At 49.2% G+C, this 19,791-nt stretch overlaps 8 protein-coding genes across 8 annotated transcripts; 2 read left to right on the top strand and 6 right to left on the bottom strand.

Moving 5' to 3' along the window:
* Window positions 1-121: 121 nt before the first annotated feature.
* On the bottom strand, window positions 122-1,511 carry N7509_002412 (iron-containing alcohol dehydrogenase; the record flags this gene model as incomplete). The annotated part of the gene is made up of 3 exons (XM_056627049.1): window positions 122-496; window positions 588-1,094; window positions 1,167-1,511. 3 exons carry the CDS (start codon window positions 1,509-1,511, stop codon window positions 122-124), a joined length of 1,227 nt encoding a protein of 408 aa, XP_056492844.1.
* A 511-nt stretch (window positions 1,512-2,022) lies between these two features.
* On the bottom strand, window positions 2,023-4,173 carry N7509_002413 (putative alpha-L-rhamnosidase B; the record flags this gene model as incomplete). Its single annotated transcript, XM_056627050.1, has 3 exons — window positions 2,023-2,911; window positions 2,967-3,238; window positions 3,289-4,173. The coding sequence occupies 3 exons, from the start codon at window positions 4,171-4,173 to the stop codon at window positions 2,023-2,025; spliced, it is 2,046 nt and encodes a 681-aa protein (XP_056492845.1).
* Window positions 4,174-4,704: 531 nt separating this feature from the next.
* Window positions 4,705-6,088, top strand: N7509_002414 (putative extracellular exo-polygalacturonase; the record flags this gene model as incomplete). The annotated part of the gene is made up of 3 exons (XM_056627051.1): window positions 4,705-4,974; window positions 5,033-5,399; window positions 5,451-6,088. 3 exons carry the CDS (start codon window positions 4,705-4,707, stop codon window positions 6,086-6,088), a joined length of 1,275 nt encoding a protein of 424 aa, XP_056492846.1.
* A 296-nt stretch (window positions 6,089-6,384) lies between these two features.
* Window positions 6,385-7,251, bottom strand: N7509_002415 (putative RNA exonuclease; the record flags this gene model as incomplete). Its single annotated transcript, XM_056627052.1, has 1 exon — window positions 6,385-7,251. One exon carries the CDS (start codon window positions 7,249-7,251, stop codon window positions 6,385-6,387), a length of 867 nt encoding a protein of 288 aa, XP_056492847.1.
* A 1,197-nt stretch (window positions 7,252-8,448) lies between these two features.
* On the top strand, window positions 8,449-9,733 carry N7509_002416 (chalcone isomerase domain-containing protein; the record flags this gene model as incomplete). Its single annotated transcript, XM_056627053.1, has 2 exons — window positions 8,449-8,845; window positions 8,892-9,733. The coding sequence occupies 2 exons, from the start codon at window positions 8,449-8,451 to the stop codon at window positions 9,731-9,733; spliced, it is 1,239 nt and encodes a 412-aa protein (XP_056492848.1).
* A 425-nt stretch (window positions 9,734-10,158) lies between these two features.
* On the bottom strand, window positions 10,159-10,760 carry N7509_002417 (glutaredoxin; the record flags this gene model as incomplete). The annotated part of the gene is made up of 2 exons (XM_056627054.1): window positions 10,159-10,316; window positions 10,610-10,760. The coding sequence occupies 2 exons, from the start codon at window positions 10,758-10,760 to the stop codon at window positions 10,159-10,161; spliced, it is 309 nt and encodes a 102-aa protein (XP_056492849.1).
* Window positions 10,761-11,825: 1,065 nt separating this feature from the next.
* Window positions 11,826-13,415, bottom strand: N7509_002418 (uncharacterized protein; the record flags this gene model as incomplete). Its single annotated transcript, XM_056627055.1, has 2 exons — window positions 11,826-13,163; window positions 13,320-13,415. The coding sequence occupies 2 exons, from the start codon at window positions 13,413-13,415 to the stop codon at window positions 11,826-11,828; spliced, it is 1,434 nt and encodes a 477-aa protein (XP_056492850.1).
* A 1,519-nt stretch (window positions 13,416-14,934) lies between these two features.
* N7509_002419 (BAG family molecular chaperone regulator) lies at window positions 14,935-16,215 on the bottom strand (the record flags this gene model as incomplete). The annotated part of the gene is made up of 1 exon (XM_056627056.1): window positions 14,935-16,215. One exon carries the CDS (start codon window positions 16,213-16,215, stop codon window positions 14,935-14,937), a length of 1,281 nt encoding a protein of 426 aa, XP_056492851.1.
* Window positions 16,216-19,791: the final 3,576 nt, after the last annotated feature.

The raw sequence follows: 19,791 nt of genomic DNA on the forward strand, positions 1-19,791 counted from the left end.
CGCTTGGAATCAACGTGGGGCGCGGGGCTGCTTAGCAATCGATCGAGTTGACACCATCGACTTGTCATACCAAGGAACCAGGTTGATACTAGTACCAACTAGTAACTAGTAGTAGTATACTCTAGACTACCACCATCTCTAGAATCTCTAGTACCTGTTCCTTCTCCTTCAATGGCACCGGATTGGACTGGCACCACCGATCATGTAGACTATTCGCTGCCAATACATCCAGCTTATCGCGGCCAACATGCACATCAGCAAGGGACCGCGGCATACCTAGCTCGCGAATCACGCCATCGAGGATATCGCCTAGATCGGCTGTCTCGGTATCGATCAACCGAACATGTAGAACCTCAGATACAATTGGGTCGTTGAGGAGGAATTCGCGAACACGCGCTTGTCGGTCCCGATTGGCATTGTGCTTTGCATTGAACTTACACACAGCTGGGAGGAGAATACAGCTTGTTTCGCCATGACCAACGCCGAGAGGTCCGAGCTGTTCAAGTCGTTCTTCGTTAGCTTTTTGTTCCCCGGACACAGATAGGCAGGGTAGTCTTGTTGGTGATATGGAATAAAGTGTAACAAACCTGATGTCCAATTCCGTGACTAGCTCCCAATTCCACGGAGCCACCCGTACAAGCTGCCATCGCTTCCACTGATCCCAACTGGCACTGAAGATGAGCATCCCTGTCTGCACGATCTTTGCGACAGCGAAGGAGGCCAGGGACCAACATGCCGAGCGCGCGTTCCGCCAACTCGTCCGATGCAGATGTCGTCCCGACGATGGCACAGAGCGTTTCCACGCAATGATCTACAGCACGTACACCTGTACTGATCCAGATAGAGTCGGGTGTTTTTCCCGCCAGTTCGGGGTCCAGGATGATCAATTGTGGTCCACGGGTGGGTGGTTGAAAGCTATACTTCCGGCGTGATTGATCTTCAGTGCCACCCGCGAAGTTAGAATACTCGCCCGCAGAAAGCGAAGTTGGGACGGAGATAATTGGAACAGTAGGCATCTGGATATTTGTTCTTTTATCCGGGCCTTCCGCAAGCGTTTCGAGCTCGTCTGGTTTGCGAACTTCATTGGCGAGGGCCTAGATTGGGGCAGTCTTTAGAACACTGTATTGATTTGAGAATCTAGATTTGAATGCAAATTTGACACATACCAATGCAACAATCTTCGCTCCATCAGTCAAGCTGCCCGCTCCCAGTGTGAGAATTAGATCAGCCTTTGCATTCCTCGCTTCCTCAGCGATCTCGAGGACCTCGGACCAGAGCGTGTGGCTCTGCATCCCGATACGACACCCAACGACTTTCTCCGGTCCCAATGCGGCCTTCAATCTGTCAAGAGAATCGGTATTCCGAGCCAATGAGCCTGAACAGATCACATATACGCGTGAAGCGTGGAAGGTCTCGGTGACATGTCTAGCGGCAGCGGCGGGGAAGGCAATGCCGTATGAGAGCAGCGGGCGCTCGCGGCCTGAAAATGCAGGACGGACGGTTTCAGACATGATGATTTTGAATATTGTGAGGGTTTGCAAAAGAGACAAATCGGATTTTTGATGAGGTTCCAGCAGGCCGAGGTCATTATATCATCGCGAGTATAAAGTCTCCATGTGGGAGGTGGATGTGGGGCTGATATGTGGGTTCTTCATGCTTCGTCTCATCAACAATCTACTACCAGTACTAGCTAGTAGTATTGCAGGGAGAGTCATATTATCAACCCTGACCATGATGATAGAGCATGAATCGATTAGTATATTCCGTTATTTTTTTATGATTTTTTTCCTGCGTTATATGGGATTTTACTGCTACTCCGTGTAGCGGAGGAAAGAGATTTCCAAGGCGCTTAGGCGTCATCCTTCTGGACTTTATCACGGCAATTACGACTATTATACACTATTTTATGATATTTTGAAGAATCAGCTTTGATTTTGCGTTTGATGAAAAGGTTGAAATCTTGAAGCTATGTGTCCGGCTCCCGAGGAAGATATTCTTGGTGGACGTCAGGCTAATCCAGCACTAATTAACAACAAAAGTATGAGAACCACCCTTTTTCACGGCGACAGTAGCAGTTGAATCCCCATAGACCACTTGAATTGCGACCTTCGCGCCGTTCATCTTAATCGACGGTCTTTTAGATGGAGTTGGATATGGTAGAACAACATCCCCAGTCGTGCCCTCGGGAACAGAAAAACTCAGCGAATACCCATGAGACTTCTTCGTCCAAGAAGCCTGAAACTTCCCAAGTGAGGTTACAAAACCGGCTTGGGCATATTTCAAGTCTGCAAATTGTGGTGCAATAGTCCATGTCTCGCCTAGCCGTGAGGTCACCGAGAGACCGACAATATACTCCGTCAACGCTGATGTGGGGCCTGACGACCAGCCATGTGCGTGGGAAACGTATGAAGGGTCGTAACCATATCCTCGACTACTTCTGTATCCAAATGTTCCGTTCTGCAAGTAGCCTTCAATAACTGTGCTCTCCGTGCCATTGGGATTATTGAGGTACCAGCCCCAGCTACGCCGTATTAGATCCAAAGCACGAGTGGAGTTCTGAACGACGAAATGGCTTTGGATCTCGAATGATGAAATAAAGGAAACCACATTCTCAGGTAACTCGGGGGCTACTGCTCCTATTGGAGTCCAGTTCTCAGTTAGCTTCTCTGAAATGCCTGCTGCGCGGTCAGAGTCGACTACTCCAAAGAGAATGGCCATGCTGTTTGCGTCTTGTGGGTGAAGTGTGGTGTCAGTGGCGTTGTCCTTGAATGCACCGTATCCATCATCCCAACAGTATTCGTTGATGGCTTTCTTGAGGGATTCCGCTCTTGAGTTCCACGTGTTGGTCAGATTGGTAGTGTCGCCGGCCCATGCTGCCAGCTCGGCTCCAGTCTTTAGGGTATGGTAAAGGCTATAAGCTTTTAGCACGATACTTCGAATAGGTATTCAATATGAATCCAACTTACATCATCTGAGCTTCTGTGTTGTTATATCCCTGTTGCCATCTAGCCCAGTCGCGAATCCCGGTCACATTCAATAGACCGCTGGGATAAGTCACTTTGCCGTAGATGAAATCCATGGCAAGAAGATATCCATCCCAATTCGTCTCCAGAAAGGCCGTATCATTTGTGTACAGCACATAATTGTGTGTACCGATCATTGACCACATATGATACGTATCCGAGCCTTTCTGACTGAGCGGTGGACCCGACTCGTCAAATGCACCAGTTGATTTATCCTGCCAGACTGTTAATCAAAAATCACCGAAATCAGCATGGCCTCACTCACCTGAGTGTTATACATAATCTGTAGCGCATTTTTGACACTATCAAGATCTCCCAAACTCACAAAAGCAGACGGAACCGCAATTCCCATGTCACCAGGCCAGACCGCACGATCACGCTTAGCACCATCCACAATTATTGTATCACCAGGACCGAGAGTACCATTGTTCAACCAGCCAGAGGTAACACCACTGTTAAGGCGACCAGTGGTGACAGGGACCTCATTCGTCTGCAGCGTATACGCCCCGCTGTACCAAATGCGGTTCAACAACTCATCACTGCAGTGAAAGTATCCCTGGTACGCGCGAAGATTTGACCAAGTAGGCTGAAACGCAAGTTCAAGACTAACATCTTTGAGCTGCACAGTCGCAGAGTCCTCTGTGATCAGGAAGAGTGTCAAGTATCGGAATCCTCCACGGAGGTACTTGTCAGGCATGGCATAGGAGTGGCTCCCAGCTGATGAGAAGTTCGCATAGAGGGCACCATCATGATATCGGGCATTTGAAGAGTCCGACCATTCTCCGATCCAGTTCTTGCCTTCGGTAAATGCAAGTCCTAAAGCGCCACTGCCACTTGAAGTGTATTGCAGGTGGACGATGCCTCCTACTTCTTTGCCGAAGTCGAAGACCACGAGCGATCCATTTCCGTGAAATTTGGCTGTTGCCGGATGGGCTGAGTCTGCAATTACATTGGTTTTTAAATCAGAGAGAATCGAGGCTGGTCGGACTGTTCGTGACAATGGCGCATAGATGTTCTTATCCCATACGCCACTGAATGCACTTTCTGTTGGGCCGGAGCAGGAGACATCTCTCCAACATGATTGTGCATTGGAAGCATGAGCTATTGAATAAAGGCTGAGCAGTAGCCCGATCCAATATATCACCGACATCCTGCTCTTTAATAGGTGTCTAGCGTGTTTGCAAATGCAGAGCAAGATTAAAATGGGGCTATGGACCCCGCCGTGTAGGATTACATATAGAATTCAGGTCAACAAACAACTGCAAAAGTACATTATAAGCAATCTCACATTCGGTCTTGAATATAGCGAGCCTTACTAGCTAAGCGAGGTTGGTCAACGTGGGGAAGCTGGTCAGGGATAGTGAAGATCTGCACTCATTGGTGGAAGAATCATCGTCAAGCAATATGAACCCCTGCATCATCAGCCGGGATCAGGGCAGCGATCGGCATACAAGCAATAATGTGGCTTCAATGCACCAGTAGTATCAGAAATAAAACCACATATGACCCCTTCGAGGCGTTTTCCCCGCAATCGATTTCATCCGTAGTCCGCAGCACCAAAATGTCTTCGGCTCAAAGACACCCGAGGTTGCGATGATTAGGGAAACGATGCAAAGTATTTGAGAAAGGTATCTCCTAATTCTCCATTACAATGGCACATCAATACTAACGAAGTAGGACAATGCGGGGTCTCCAAATTTCTGCCGCCGTGCTTCATCTGGGGTTGCTGTTGTCGCCTGTTCTCGCGGCAGTGACAAGCTCAGGTCCGAAAGTTTGCACCGTCAAGGCAAATGGGAATAAAAAAGACGATGTTCCTAATATTCTCAAAGCATTTCATAAATGTGGACATGGGGGCAAGGTTGTATTCCCTGAGGATCAGTCTTACTGGATTGCGACTCGATTGAACCCCGTCCTCAAAAATGTGGAGATTGAATGGCGAGGAGAATGGACCGTACGAGACTTCTGACTTTGATCCAACTGGAATATTTTGCTTATTGGATTTTATACAGTTTTCCGATGACCTTGACTACTGGAGAAATAATTCCTATCCCATCGCGTTCCAGAATCATGCCGCAGGGTTTATCATTTCCGGGAATAATATCAAAATCAACGGACATGGCACCGGGGGTATTGACGGCAATGGAAATGCTTGGTATACTGCCGAGGCTGGTAATACTCTTCCAGGAAGACCGATGCCCTTTGTATTTTGGAATGCGTCCGAAGTGAGTGTGGACAACTTCCATATCAAAAACCCGCAGCTATGGAGCTTGAATATCATGAACGGCAAGAATATGCGCTTCAACAATATCTACGTCAATGCAACCGCCGTCGATGCGCCATACGGTGATAACTGGGTGCAGAACACCGATGGTTTTGGTGAGTGTCTCAAGATGAATACACTCTGGTTTCACTGCTGATGATTATTAGATACAATGGATGTAGATAACATCGAGCTCACCAACCTAATCTACCAAGGCGGAGATGACTGTATCGCGATCAAGCCACGCTCCTACAATGTTAACATTCGAAACGTTACATGTCGTGGTGGAAACGGTATCGCCATCGGTAGTCTGGGACAATATCTGGAAGACTCGAGTGTTGAAAACATTACCATCGACGAGGTCAAGATCATCCGATACAACGAGGACATGCACAACTCTGCATACATCAAGACCTGGATGGGAGGCCTCACGCCGCAGAGCTCGTACGAGAGCGCAGGGCTTCCGCGTGGTGGAGGCTGGGGAAGTATAAAGAATGTGGTTTTCTCCAATTTTGAAATCAATGGGGCAAATGCTGGACCATCGATCACCCAGGATAATGGAAACAATGGGTCATACAGTGGTACGAGTAAGATGAGCATTTCAGAAGTCTCATTCGTCAACTTTACTGGGTACATTCAAACCAGTTCAACTAAGATTGCTTCGGTGTCGTGTTCGAACGTTCATCCGTGCTACGATATTGACTTTGAGAATGTGGTGCTTTATCCGGTCAACTCAACGACGCCAGGAGTTGGGTCATGCAAGTATACGGCAGAGGGCGGAGTTGAAGGCCTTGAAGGCTGCTGAGAAACTTCTATCTAGAATTCTGAAATGATTGTGATGGCTACGATTCGCCCTAGATGTTCATGATATGAGGAAATGGAAATCCCATTGTAGCTACTCGGCGTCAAATGTACAATAAAGGTTCGTGTGACAATTATCCCATTCCAATTATAGCAGAGGTTTAGCTACTAGGCACCCAATATGAGCTGTGGGCCAGTCCTCGCTTTCTAAAACTCGGTGATATCCACAATAGCCTTCGTTTGAGGCGGCTTTCTGAAGGACACTCAACTTCCGGCTTCTCTTTCTTTGGTGCGTTTCCACTACTTTACCTCAGCGGCAAGTCTCTTCTTCGCCTCAGCAGCAAGTTTCTTCTTTGCCTCGGCAGCAATTTTTTTCTCTGCATTAGCGGCACGTTTTGCCTTTTCAGCGGCGACTCGTTTCTCCTCCCTGATCCTATTTTGTTCAGCCCATACTTGCAGCAAGTGCGGATTGCACATGCACCAAAAAAGAACATCTCGAGTTGCACATGCATCCTCCAAGGCACTGTGTCCCTTTCCGACTTGTATGTCACGACTTAGAAATTCATCGACAAGAGGCTTTAGGCCCCACCTGCGGCTCATTCGTGTTGTATGAGAAACGGGGAGGAAGACAGCCTCCGCGGTCAAGATAGCAGTGTCCACGATATTATGATGCAGTATTCCAAGGACATCTAGATCATTATCCAGGGAATGACCAATGAGAATTGTGTTCGGGTTCATAAACTCCCATAGTCTTTGACGCGCTGCTTTCCAGCCTCTGAGCGCCTCGCCGGAGGCACAAGCACGGCGCATCCGGGCTAATGAAACACCGCTATATCTAGCCCTCCAATCAACAACCTTCTCTGTCGGATTAACTATATCGTTTATCAGGACCTCTCCGGTAAAGAAATCAATTGCGCTGAGAGAGACGACCGCCGAGCGCCCGCCCGCAACTCCGACCATCTCACAATCGAGAACGATCGCCGTTCTCCTGGGGGTAAGGGAAACTAGGGGTGACAGGAGATAGTCTTCATCCCTAAGAGCGTGTTTGCCAGCTCTCTGGTCCTTGGTCATATAAAATATCCCCAAAAAGTATCCTTCTGCCTGAAGACGAGCTAGCGAGTGGCGTTTCGTGTTCAGATATTCGAAAATGATCTCATCTTGCGACATAGGATAGTGTTGATTATCAAGAGCCGTTGGGATATTCATCAACCGTGCCTCTTTGTATTCGAACTAGGTGAGAATAATCCTTCGCTGAAGAAAATAGTATGGGCCATACCTTTTGTACACACGGGCGTGATGCCGATTGATAAATTTCTGGTTGATGAACTCAATGAATCAATTTCCTTTGATGTAGGTTTCTGGACGAAATTCCGATTTGAGCTTTTCAGAGTGTTTCTTTGCTGTATGCTTGTCTGTTGCATGTTTGTCGAAATAGTGACCTGCGATTTTTCCTTGGTATTTTTTGATCGCTTTGCCCCTTCGTTGGCAAGTGGTCTTTGTCGCGCGACGCTCCGCTGCGTCCCAGAGTAGGCCATACGAAACTTTCCTTTGCATAATAATCCATCATCTCTGTTGCAATGACTTAAGTAGGACCATGCGTCGTCGAATACAATATTACCCTCGCACATTTGACACAAGGGAACATGCTGTAAAGCCTCGAAATGAGCACGGAGGGCTTTGAGACTCTTGAATCCACCTTTTCTGCATTCCGGGCATCTGAAAAGAGGTTGTTGATATAGAACTGGGCGGTCTGCCATTTTGGTGCTATAGGTCCAAAGCTTTGACTGAAAGGTTTGATGGAAGAAGTAGGTCGGAGTGGCCTTGAAGAACAAGGGGTCGCCGACACCCAGATGGGCATGGGCGGGCCCTGGGAATTTCGACGTGTCATAGCAGTCCGTTTCCGCCCCACCTCGTGTACCTTGAACATAGTGATGCCCTACAACAGGAACGTCGAAACTGCATTCGAGAAGTGACTAACTGCCGCACTGGAGTATATCTCAGCTTCTATACAAAATGTGGCAAAGATCGACCAGTATTGATAGCTTTTAGGGATGTTCATACAAGCGAACCAACCTACAAGGTCCTAGCTTTCAGCAGACACCAGGGCAGTATCTCATAGGATCATCTGCATTGAATAAGCACGATTTCCTGTGTCGTATGTATTCATCTTTAATCGCAAACAGACAGTAAACTGTATAGTTCGGACAAATCAAAACAGTCCAATTATATCGCCTGCGTTATAGATCATACCATGTCACGTGGATCCCCACACTTCCAGCTTTCTCCGCCCCGAACCGACTGGAGCGTCGAATTGTCGATTGAAGATTCCCTCCCCAACTCACACTCCATACATAGACACACACCATGGCCTCCCCTCTTCGCTCAAATCCCTGGCGGGCATACCAGTGCCTCGCCCGTCAAAGGGCCCGCACCCCTCAAAACACCCGCCACCTCTCCTCAACCACCCTCCGATCCGCCAACAATGCCGCCAGCAATCCCCTCCGATCCGCCGAGCGCGCAAAGCGTGTACAAGAGGTTGCGAAAGCAAAGCGCTCAGTCGTCATCTCCACCGTGGGAATCATTGCCTGTGCAGCAACAATGTACGGATTGGTCACATATGACGTGTTTGGAGTCGAAGCATTGAAGAACAAGGAGGAGAAGACCGCATCAAACAAACAAGCCGAAGCCACTACCCCGACAAACAACGGCGCAATCAAAATGGACGGACCAACCGGCTTCCCAAGTGACGGTGGACCGCCCCGTAATCCCCGTTCACGGCCAAGACCTCGTCGACCAAATCGCAACAGGAAACAGCTCAGTCCCATATTTCCCCTCAACCATCCGCCTACCGTCCATCAAAGATGCCGACAAAAAACAAGCCGGCGACGAACTCTCCACCTCCGACGGCGACGATTACCAACTCCTCGGCCTGGGCATTCGCAGCGTCTCCTTCCTCTCAATCCAAGTCTACGTCGTTGGTCTATACGTCGCAAAATCAGACATCACCGAACTCCAACAACGTCTAGTCCACACAGCCGTCCACCCACCCTCCAACGACCCAGCCGCTATCTCCGGCGCCGGCGCAGACGCAGCAACATCCCTCGTCCCGCCAGAACGTCAACAATTAAAGGAAATGCTCCTGGACCCGGAGAACGGCGACGCCGCATGGTCTGCTATTATCAAGGATGACGGGATTCGAACTGCCTTCCGCATCGTGCCTACCCGTAACACGGACTTTATGCATCTCCGCGACGGTTGGGTCCGTGGCATCACTGCTCGCGCACAGCAGAAGAAGCCTGCCCCGGGCTCCGACCAACTCGGCGAATTCCAGGATCAGGAATTTGGAACGTCGATGAATGACTTCAAGGCTGTTTTTGGCGGTGGTCAGCGGAAGAATGTTCCCAAGGGACAGACTTTGGTTCTTATGCGTGGTGCGCAGGGTGCGCTGGATGCGCTTTTCCAGCCTGAGGCTACTAAGCCTGTTCAGTGGATGGGGAGGGTCGAGGATGAGCGGATTAGTCGTCTTGTTTGGTTGAATTATTTGGCTGGGAAGAATGTTTCTAGTGAGGGGGCGCGGAGGAATATTGTTGATGGGTTGATGACTGTTGTTGAGCGGCCTGTTGGAACTGTCACTCAGCGGATTGTTTGAGGTGGATATGAAGGTGGATGTCGATGTTGATGGGGCATGTGTTGGTTGTTTCTGTGTACTATTAGGTGATTGGTGATTCTCTTTGTTTTGTTTCTTGGGATTGTTGTGATGTCTTGGGTTCGATGGCTTGTTTCGCATCTCATGTATTGTAGCAAAGCGTTGATTCTATCTGGGGACTGCGCTGGATAATCTCTACCTCCCAACTCAATTACTATCTACAACTACTATCGCAGTTATCCGTGAGGGGTATAGGCGTACGATTCAAAGATACGAAAAGGGCAGAGGTAGAGAAGAAGCTTGCGCTTGCGCTTGCGCTCGCGCTCGCGCATACATGTGCAATTATGAACCAGCAAGCTAGAAGATATCATTCCTCCATCACCCTTTCAATTCAAAGGTCTATGTTATGTGTTCATGAATGATCGAAGTTAAAGAGCACCAGCATCCTTCAGGAGCTGGGGAAGCTGGCTCTTGACATTCTGGAGGTCGGAGTTACCGCCGATGTGGTTCTGCTTGATCCAGATGTTGGGAACGGTGCGTTGGCCGGAGATCTCTTGAAGGGCGTCCTGGATGGCGGATCCATCATCTAAAGAAATAAGAGATTGTGGTCAGCATAAGGTCCTATCCCATATGTAATTTTGACTCCGTAATGTTGCATCAGATGCATGAAATATCGCGTGCAGGGAAGGGAGCGGGGTAGAATAAGCACGGCGGAACGGAAGAAAGGAAGAAAGACCCAATCACCCTCCGAGTACAATAAACATTCCACTCCATTTCCCGCGGCGCAATAAGTCACCCCAGATCCAGGAAGAACGGATTCAAAAAAGAGAGAGAGAAAAGGCGGAGGGTAATATATCCGAGGAAAAGACTAGTACTAACCGATCTGGTCCAGTTCAACGAGGGTGAAGTTGGCATCGAAGCTGCTGAGAAGGCTCTTGCTGGAAGTGCAGTAGGGGCAGTAGGACTTGGAGAAGACGACGACGGCGTTCTCGTCGATGAGCTTCTGAGCCTTGGTCTTTGCGGCGGACATGGCGGCGGGAGATGGAGCGGCGAAAGAGCCGAAGAGACGAGTGAAGAAAGAAATGGTGGGCGAAGATAGGAAGGAAACCGAGCGGGGAAGGCGGTTTCTTTTTCTTTAAAAGGGTTCAAGTTCTGCTGGTTGCGGGAAATGGAGTTGTTCGCCGGCCTTCGATTCGGTGATTCGGTCATTGCGCGGTGCGATGATGTCAGGTGATGATTTGTCATCGACTTGGGCTAAGAACAATACTATAGTAGGACATTGGACATTACGAGTACTTCTGAATAATTCGATTCATGAGCACAGCTATAAATGCTCGCTAAGCTCAACAAGAGTTAAAAGGCACTAGACAACAAAACAATAGAACACGCTCGTCAGGATTGGGAATATGGCAAAAGTGGCAACAAATGTGCGCAATGGAGCAGAAAGAAGATGGAAAATAACAGTGGGAAGAAGGAAAGATAAGATCACAGCTCCATCGGATCTCTCTGTCAGAAAAGCAAAAATAAAAAGAAAAAGATATACACGGGTGCAGTAACCTCGCTCGAGAATGATTCAATGAACATCCTTTTTTCGGGTTAACTTCCAGTCACACGGACTGGAAGTAAGGAAGAATGGTCACAGAAGAATGGAAAGGGAAGATGTATGAAAAAGAGTGGATGCATATGTAAAGGAAAATGGTATGCTCCGGTGAGAATAAGGGCCGAGCCGAATTAAAAGGAAAAATTTTGTGCGACAGGCTAAGAGTGGAAAGGAAGAAGCCGAGTAAACACCATCCCACCGGGTCCGCTGAAAGGTTAGAAAGGGAAGGGAAGGGTGAAGGGGGGAAAAAAACTAGTAAGGATCAATAGAGAAAAAGAAAATCGAAGGCCAAGGTGTTGGTGTTGGTGTATGGGCTGTGTGCCAATATCAAAGGTATCATGGTGGTGAGGAGGAACGAACTTCCATCACATCACTATGCAGCATCCACAGCTCTTTTCTTTTTTGGGCTGCTCTTGTGCAGAGACCACTGGAGGGTTCCAGTTAGGGTTGGGGGTCAATCCCAGCGGAGGGGTGTCCTGTACCTTTGGCATGGTACTATAGCCGGTACTTGTGTTGGGCCTTGGTGGTTCGGGACTCTTGGGGGGGTTGAGGTGGCTGAGGTGGTTCTTGGTACTTCTCCTCGCTTGGCTGGATGGGTTCCTCTGCCTTGGGCGGCACAGGAGGGATATCGTTAGGATACACAGCCAGGGGCGCAAAGTCTCGATCGTAGGTATTAGGCGTCCGGCCTTCTTTCTCCCACTGTTCCTGCAGCATCTTTTTGGCAAGGGTAGGAAGCATTTGCTGGTCAGGTGGAAGGCGAGGATCCGGCTTGTACATCGTGGCCAGCCATGGCGGATCTCCCTCGGGACGATTGACTCCGGTGGTAGGCCGGGTTTCTCCTCCTCGGGTGGTTGGTCGTTGAGATGTGTTCCCTGAGACCGCACGCGATCTCGCTGTCGTGGCCGAAGGCTTTCGGTTGGTGGGTGGGGCGGAGGTCTTGCGGTTCGCAGATCCCGTGGCCTTGGCTGGGGTCTTCTTTGGGGTGTTCTGGGTAGTGTTGAAGTTGAATCCGCGGCTGTTAGGGCGGCTGTTAGGAGAGGGTGTGGTTGGTTCGGCGTCAGTGTTGAGAGGCTCGCTAGCTCTACGGCCTCGAGAAAACTCGATATCCTCAAGTTCATCCGTAGCTGCACGACTGCGAGCACCACGGGAATCGCGGCCGCTACCCAATGGCACCGGACTAGCCATCGAAATGGGTATGCGGGAGGAACTCTTTCGGAGACCGGGGTTGCTGTAGATACTGGCTGCTGCTTCGTCTGCAGCAATCTCTTCAGGTCGTCGAAGATCCCACTGGTGTTTCTTCTCTTCATCGCCACCTTCACGGCTACCCCTATGTTCCTCCCGGAGTTGAGGCCATGGTTCCGAGTGCTCTGTGTTCGGCGATGTCACCGCAGTGCCGCCATTCGCAGTACTCTGATGGGAATCATGGCTTTGGCCACGTCCCGCACTCGACTTGCTCTCGGCTCTCATTCGTCGTTGGAACATTATGGCCGCCTGGTGAAGTTCCTCGCTCTCGATTTTGGCGAGTTTGTCTCGGTGAATCCAGCTCTCAGGGTTGAATTCCATTGATTTTTCATCCAACTCCTCGCCCGTGTCTCTGCGACTCGACGTATCGTTCCCGGGGGCATCACGCATACTGCCAATATCACTTCCATGTCGGTTTAGACTGTGGTCTCGTCGGCCGCGGTGTGCATAATAAGGGGCATCGTTTCCGGGCATGGTTCGGGAGACAGACGAGCTTCGTGAGCCGTTGGAGTTTCGATTCCTAGTCGATCTCGCACGGACGGAGCTCGAGTCATGGGAGGTCCGTGGTTTTGAGGAATGTTGGGGAGTGCCCTGTGCGAGAGGAGAATATCAGTCAGAAGATGCCCTCGGGGAGGTTTTTTTGTCCTTTCTTCTCCGCCTTCCCGCCTCCAAAGCTTCCCCGGATAGAAAAGGAAGAGAAAAAACAATGAAGCAAAGAAGCAAAGTTTACATCAGATAAAAACTTACATCGCTACCAATTGGTACAGAGAATTCCCATTTTTCATTGTCCACGCCTCCAGAGGGCAGGGCTTCAGTCGAATACGCCGTGGCGACGCCCGCCATTCCCAGGGTTCGGGGGTGGGAGTCTTATGGGTGTGGTGGGGTGGGATAAGGGAAGAATAAGGCCAGTCCAGCTGGAACCTGCTTCAAAAGGTGACAAGCAGAGGGAAATTCCGAGTCGATATCCGCTTGTGCCGTCAAGTGTGTCTCGATCAAGCCATGCCAGAGCTTAGCCGAATACCGACACGAACCAGAAAGTGGGCGAAGATGGAGAATCGGGGAGGTGGGTGGTAAGGGGAAACAGTCCCGCACACCGGCAGTGGGGAGGGCCCAAAGAAGTAAATTGTAAATACCCAGACACTGCAGGGGGGGCAAGTGGAGGTGCAGTTGGCTCGCAGGTGGGTGTTTGAGGCGTGGATTGGGTAAAAGTGGTCCTGGGCAGATCGGGGTTCGTCGCGATCCACGGGTGAGAGCTACCACCGGCGCGTGATGGTTCCGTGGACGAGTTGAGTTGAGTTCGAGTTGAGTTGGGGCAACAAAGCTTTTGACCACTGAAGGTTGTCTAGTGTCTCGAGGCAATGACACTACTTTGTGCTGAGTCGAGGCGCGTACTCTAGTTGCACGCAAGGTTGAGCCACGAGGGGGAGGGGGGTTGGGGGGGGGAAGATCGTGTGGTTCCACCGAGAGGGATAGAGAGAGAAAGAGAGGGAGTGATAGAGATGGAAAGATAGTAGAACACAATTTGATCCAGACACAGACACAGACACCAAAACCACCTTTGGCCAGGACCAGCACCGAGAGTGAAATGCGAATGCGAATGAATGATGGGGGGGGGAAAGGCAAAAGGGAGGAAGAAGGCCCGGCTGGGAATAGCCCCGTTTTTCTTTTCTTTTCCTTTGCCCACTACTTTACTCCGTACGAGTAGAGTTCGACATGCTGCCCCCTGGGGTTACGTTGGGCTGGGTTATTGATTGATCTATTCAATGGCCCGTCCTGCAGCAATCTATACTAATTGATTGTTGCGCTTGCTACGCTACAAAGTGCAGAAAGGGTATCCTCTATCATCTCTATCACCTGGATCATGGCCATGCCCAGTTTGACGGTTGGTCCGTGGTGGAGCTTTGCCCCCCCCTGAACCACGCTGATCCCTGCAAGATCAGAGTCTGGCCCTTCTCAACTGGGACTTCCTCATATCTCTGGGTTGGAACTGGAAGCAATAATCAATGGTATTCTTATTCTTATATCTACTCATACGGAGATCGATCTGACCTTAGATGAAGGCATCGAAGAGGATCTGAAAGCCGAGGCCTGAGCGGTTGACTCCTCAGAAACGCCGATCCATGCAATGCCATTCCCGTCCCTTTGCCTTTTGACAGGTCCATAGATCACAAAAGTCCGCGTCCCATATGCAAATAACTAGTCTATGTGTAAAGGATTCCCTCCCCCGCAGTACGGTGTTCTCCGTACACGGTAGCGAAATCCCGGAGAGGAAAAAAGGGGAAAAGAAAAAAGAAACAGAGAAAAGGATGATGAGGTAGGTATACACAGAAATAATCCACCTGCCTTGAGGTTGAGGAGCCTTCTATTTCCCGACCTGGTCCAGCCGGTCCAAGTTCGCCTGCGCTTCTTTGATCAAAGCCTTGCGCGCATTGCGAATCGTCGCATCGCCATCCGGCACGATTCCGTCTGCCTTGAGCATAATCTGCGCCAGGATCGTCTCGCTGAGCTTCTTGTGCTCAAACTCCCGCTTCTTCGGGTCGCTGGGCGGGTCTGCCACATACTCATCACATAGTGGTACAAGCTCTTGCTTGAGGTATCCAAGCAATGCAGATACCTGCTCCAGTGCACCCAAATTCTTAATATTAGGCGACGGGGGTGGCATATACGCTGAACCGCCCGATGAACTGGGACGCGACGGGACTGAAGTGGGAGGCGCAAGGAAATCATCGCGGGGAGGGTTGCCCTCGGTCGACTTCTTGCCCTTATTCTTCTTCTTGTTCTTGCTTTTAGACTTTTTGCGCGACTTGGAGGCCGAGCCTGAGTCGCCATCTTCGTCTCCACCGATGCGAGATGACGATGAATCAGGACGGACCCTGGAATCGCTCAACTGGCCACTATCACGGTCTGAGTGGTCACTTGGGGTGTTGGCGTCGACCTCTGACACCACGCACAGAACCTCTGAGTGCTGTTTGAGGCCCTCTGCCTTGCATGGTCGCGAGTCGTCTTTCAACAAATTTCCTTTGTACAGTAATCGAACACGGTTCGGGTTGTTGGCGCCCACTTTCGCCGCAGCCGCCTGTCGAAGCGCAGCGATATTCAACGCACCATCGTCGATAGCGAATGCGGGGAAGTGTAGAGGGTAGATGGTACCGCGGTGTCGGAGACGAATGATATCCGGCTCGTTGTCGGCAGCATTTCCTGCATATTGACCACCATGCTGAGGAGGGGCCATTGCCGGTGGGTCGACAATATAATCTGGTGTGATATAACTAAAATCCTCATCGCTGACCTGCGGGGCGGTAGCGTAGTTTGGCGAACGGCGCCAGAAGCCAGAAAGGGGGTTACCCCAGCTCATACCGACAATGGTGAGGATGCAGATAAGGATAGCCGCACAGATCGCGGTTGTTTGTTCGTCGGCGTCGAATGGGAGGGCTTGCGCGACGGAGCGAAAGGGCGTGGGGGACAGGTAAGTCAGATACGGATCCAGTCGGGGGCGGAGGGAGTGCAGGAACTCGGGGATGTTGTCGGTGACGTGGTCCAGGTAGACAGCGCACTTCTCGCCCAAGGTGGACTGAGCGAGGGGAGAAGGCAGGAGAGTCATGGATCTCTGAAAGATGGCGGGACCAACAAGTGGTGAAGTCATGCTGCCTGCTCGTCTCAACATAGGCTGACAAGGCGGAGAGCGCCGTTTTTTTGCCGTGGCGTGGAGCCTGCTAGTAGTCCCCAGTTACCAGTTACCACCAGCATACGTTTGTTGGAAACCCCGCGCTGGAACTGGAATCAGACCGATCACTGTCGAATCCGAATTCGTTCAAGTGTGAGGCGGGAACTGTGGGTGCCTTGTCTCAAAGAGTCAAGGCTGCCGGTGTGGCGAAGTCGTGGAATGTCGGGCACTTTTTAGATATATTTTTCTTGTGAACCTTGGAACGGAGCAGTGAACTACACTTTGAAATTGCAACTGAGTATTTTTGGTCAATATCCCTACTCAGGTAACGGACATTCTAGATATGGATCCCTGGGCGCCCGCCAGTGTTTTGTGACTAACTAGCGACCACCACAAGTCTCGTCTGGGCCACTTTTGGTCATGCGCCAAGCTGAGGAGTTGTCAGCCTGTTTCAAAAGCCGTCACTAGTGGCATATGAAGGGGATCATATTGACTCGGAATCATACCATATAGGTATACTAGGAGTTGCCCATTAGCACTTGAGTTGTCAAGGTAGTACTAGACCCCGGAAGCATACTCGTACAGCTGCTTGTAGAGTCGCGCGTAAGTCGCCAGAATAAATACTACCAAGTAGCTATGAGTAGATATCACCTTGAACTTGAATATACTGTATGGCTGTAGTATTACAATGGTTGGTCAAAAATATAGTATTAGTCACGCTTGATATGCAATGTATTTCTATTTTGTTGTCATACTAGTATTACCTACTAGATATATATCATCATGTTCAGACCCTTATTTCCGTTTTGCGGTCAATGGTGGTACTACGCATGAGGTCCACGGCAAGTTGCTTCCTGGAGCTTGAAGGTTTCCCCCAAGACAAACGCCCTCTTCTTTGTTCTACTACCCAGCAGCACCTAGTAGATTAAACCCTCAATTTCACTTTGTGGCATGCATTCCAAGGTTGCTTCCAAGGTTCCAACTTTGCAAATATCCATGCATCAATGCAAATACCTGAATACGGTATTTTGATTTCTGGCTGGCAGCATGGCTATATATGTCTTGAAAAATCTAGACAGACACCGCTCTAAATTTGTGCTTTAACTTGACCAAAAAATGAGAGATACGCAGGCGTGCCAAGAGGTGTATCACTCGATATGGCAGCAAAGCAAAAAAGTACCTGCCCCCATCCAGGATCGAACTGGAGACCTCGGGATTGCAATTCTGTTACCAGAATCGTCATATGACAAGATATGAGACCCACGTCATAGCCAACTAGACCATAGAGGCTTGGTATGAATTGTGGCGCAGTTTGATGCTATATCAGTCTAAATGGAGGACAGCGGCCATTTACCGCCCGCTCTATACTTCCCAAGTACCACAGTCGGGCCACCTAGGGTTTCAATCAAGTGGTATTCTTACTCACGAAACAGCCAGATAATATAAAGAACGTGTCCGAGAAGATTTGATTCTTCCTTCAATTTATTATTGCCTCCTACCTCTTAGTGCTAGGATAGTCTATCCTGTTCTTTTCATTAGACGTTATCTGCTACGGAAACCCGACCGACAAAAACCCCAAGTCGCAAAGTGTGAAAATTCACTATAGAAACATCCAAACGCAAGGGTATTATATTCAATTGAATAGCTGTGGCTGGTCAGTTTTCCAAAAGAATTTGACGATGCTAGCCAGATACTGCCCCTAGCCACCTTGCAAACATAATCGTACGAACTCTGAACAGCCCTCGATTCACTGGATAGCTTTCTGTGTCTCTGAAAGTTACCGCCAATGATAGCACTTGGATCAAGGCCTCACATGTAGCCTAAATGCTAGACACTGGAAAGTGAGACGCCAGAGGCCAACAATGGTAGAATATGGCCCTGCACGCTAAGTAGATGAGCCTTATCGCGCCAACGCTTGTCAATCCTTCATCGGCAAGATTGAAATTACATATTCCATGGAAGAAGTATTGCGGCGGACAGCACCATCTCCATTATTGATTGTTTCGTGGAGGTACTATCCCACATATTTGCGCTCAAGAGAAGGGCACGACAGAGATGGTAATACTTGTCGTGAGTCTAGAGTTTTCCAGAAAACCTTTAGTGGCGGGCTAAGCCGACTTCGCTGGATTCCGTCAGAGATTGATTTTTCTGAGAAGTGTACTGGCCGAGAGCCAATAGCTTTCAATTGATGGTTCTCGGAATCTGGGACTTAGCGTTGTCGATATCGGTCATCATTGGATATACTAGTGATGCCATTGAATGATCCAAAAACGTCATCAAATTGACAATTCAGCTATTTTGACGGCCGATATTCGAATATTAAGCCATTCTGTAAGCTAATAACCTCTTGTCGCATCTGAGCATATTTATTTATTCATTTAGAAATTCCTTCATACACTCAGCATTCGTCACACGAGGGCTAAACTGGCACGTGACCAAAAATCTCCACATCCAGACTCAGTTTCGGGAGACCAAATATCTGCCGATGTTCTTCAACCGAGCCTCTATGGTCTAGTTGGCTATGACGTGGGTCTCATATCTTGTCATATGACGATTCTGGTAACAGAATTGCAATCCCGAGGTCTCCAGTTCGATCCTGGATGGGGGCAGGTTCTCTTTTTGGCCTGTGGTTGGTCTGATAATCCGTCCGAACTAGGGGTGGTTATCTTAATGATGTTTTTTATTTGCTTCTTTTTGCACAGGGCCCCCAAGAAGAGGGAAAAGGGTTGGAATATCTCTGTAGGAACTATATCGAATAGTTTAGGCTATACTATTTGTTCGCAGGTGTTTGTGTACCTAGTAGTAAAACGGCAGAAGGGTAGAAGCATAGTGGATTGCATGTCGTTTGTTAGCATGTCTTGGCGCTTAGAACGCAGATTGGTATTTATTCAATTACTGTCCCTGTGCTTCTTCTTCTTTCCTCCTCTCATGCTCAATATTTTCGTAAATGCTACTACTTTGTGGGTGTCTATCTTCATTCGTATCTGGGCTGTACAAGATTTGGAACCATTCGCTGGAAGAATATTATATGGTGGCCCAAATACGAATGGAGATGAACCTTCACAAGTAGTAGCAATTACCAGGCGTGTTCAGAATAATTCATTTGGACATTCCACTGAAAAAAAAAAACAATAATGTACTGTCAAGCTAACTATTTCATAAACCAACAAGCAATGCAAGACCGAATTCCAAGATATTGCAGATCCATTATCAATTCAGTGACCAAATCTTCCAGAAAGAAGAACTTGACAAATTAAGCTCGACTCTCGTATTCAATCTTATTTTGATTTATCTATCCACTGTATCATTCACGCTCATCAGAACAGTGCTGGAGAGTATACCAATCCAGCTACTGACCAGGCCGTCTGTGATCAAGTCGACAGCCATTTTCTGAAAGGAAGCGACCTCGCCCTCGTCGGGGATGCCGGGTTGAGAGCCCTTGCATCTTCAATGCCATGCAGGACGATACGCGCGAGGTATGCCTTGAGGGATCCGATTGCCCGAATCCGACCTGGAGAGTCTACTGAGAGACTTATTATGATTTGGAGGTTCAAT

This window comes from Penicillium cosmopolitanum, assembly GCF_028827165.1.
Source record: "Penicillium cosmopolitanum strain IBT 29677 chromosome Unknown utg000004l:1.0-4361866.0:1.0-4365735.0, whole genome shotgun sequence".
Classification (NCBI taxonomy): domain Eukaryota; kingdom Fungi; phylum Ascomycota; class Eurotiomycetes; order Eurotiales; family Aspergillaceae; genus Penicillium; species Penicillium cosmopolitanum.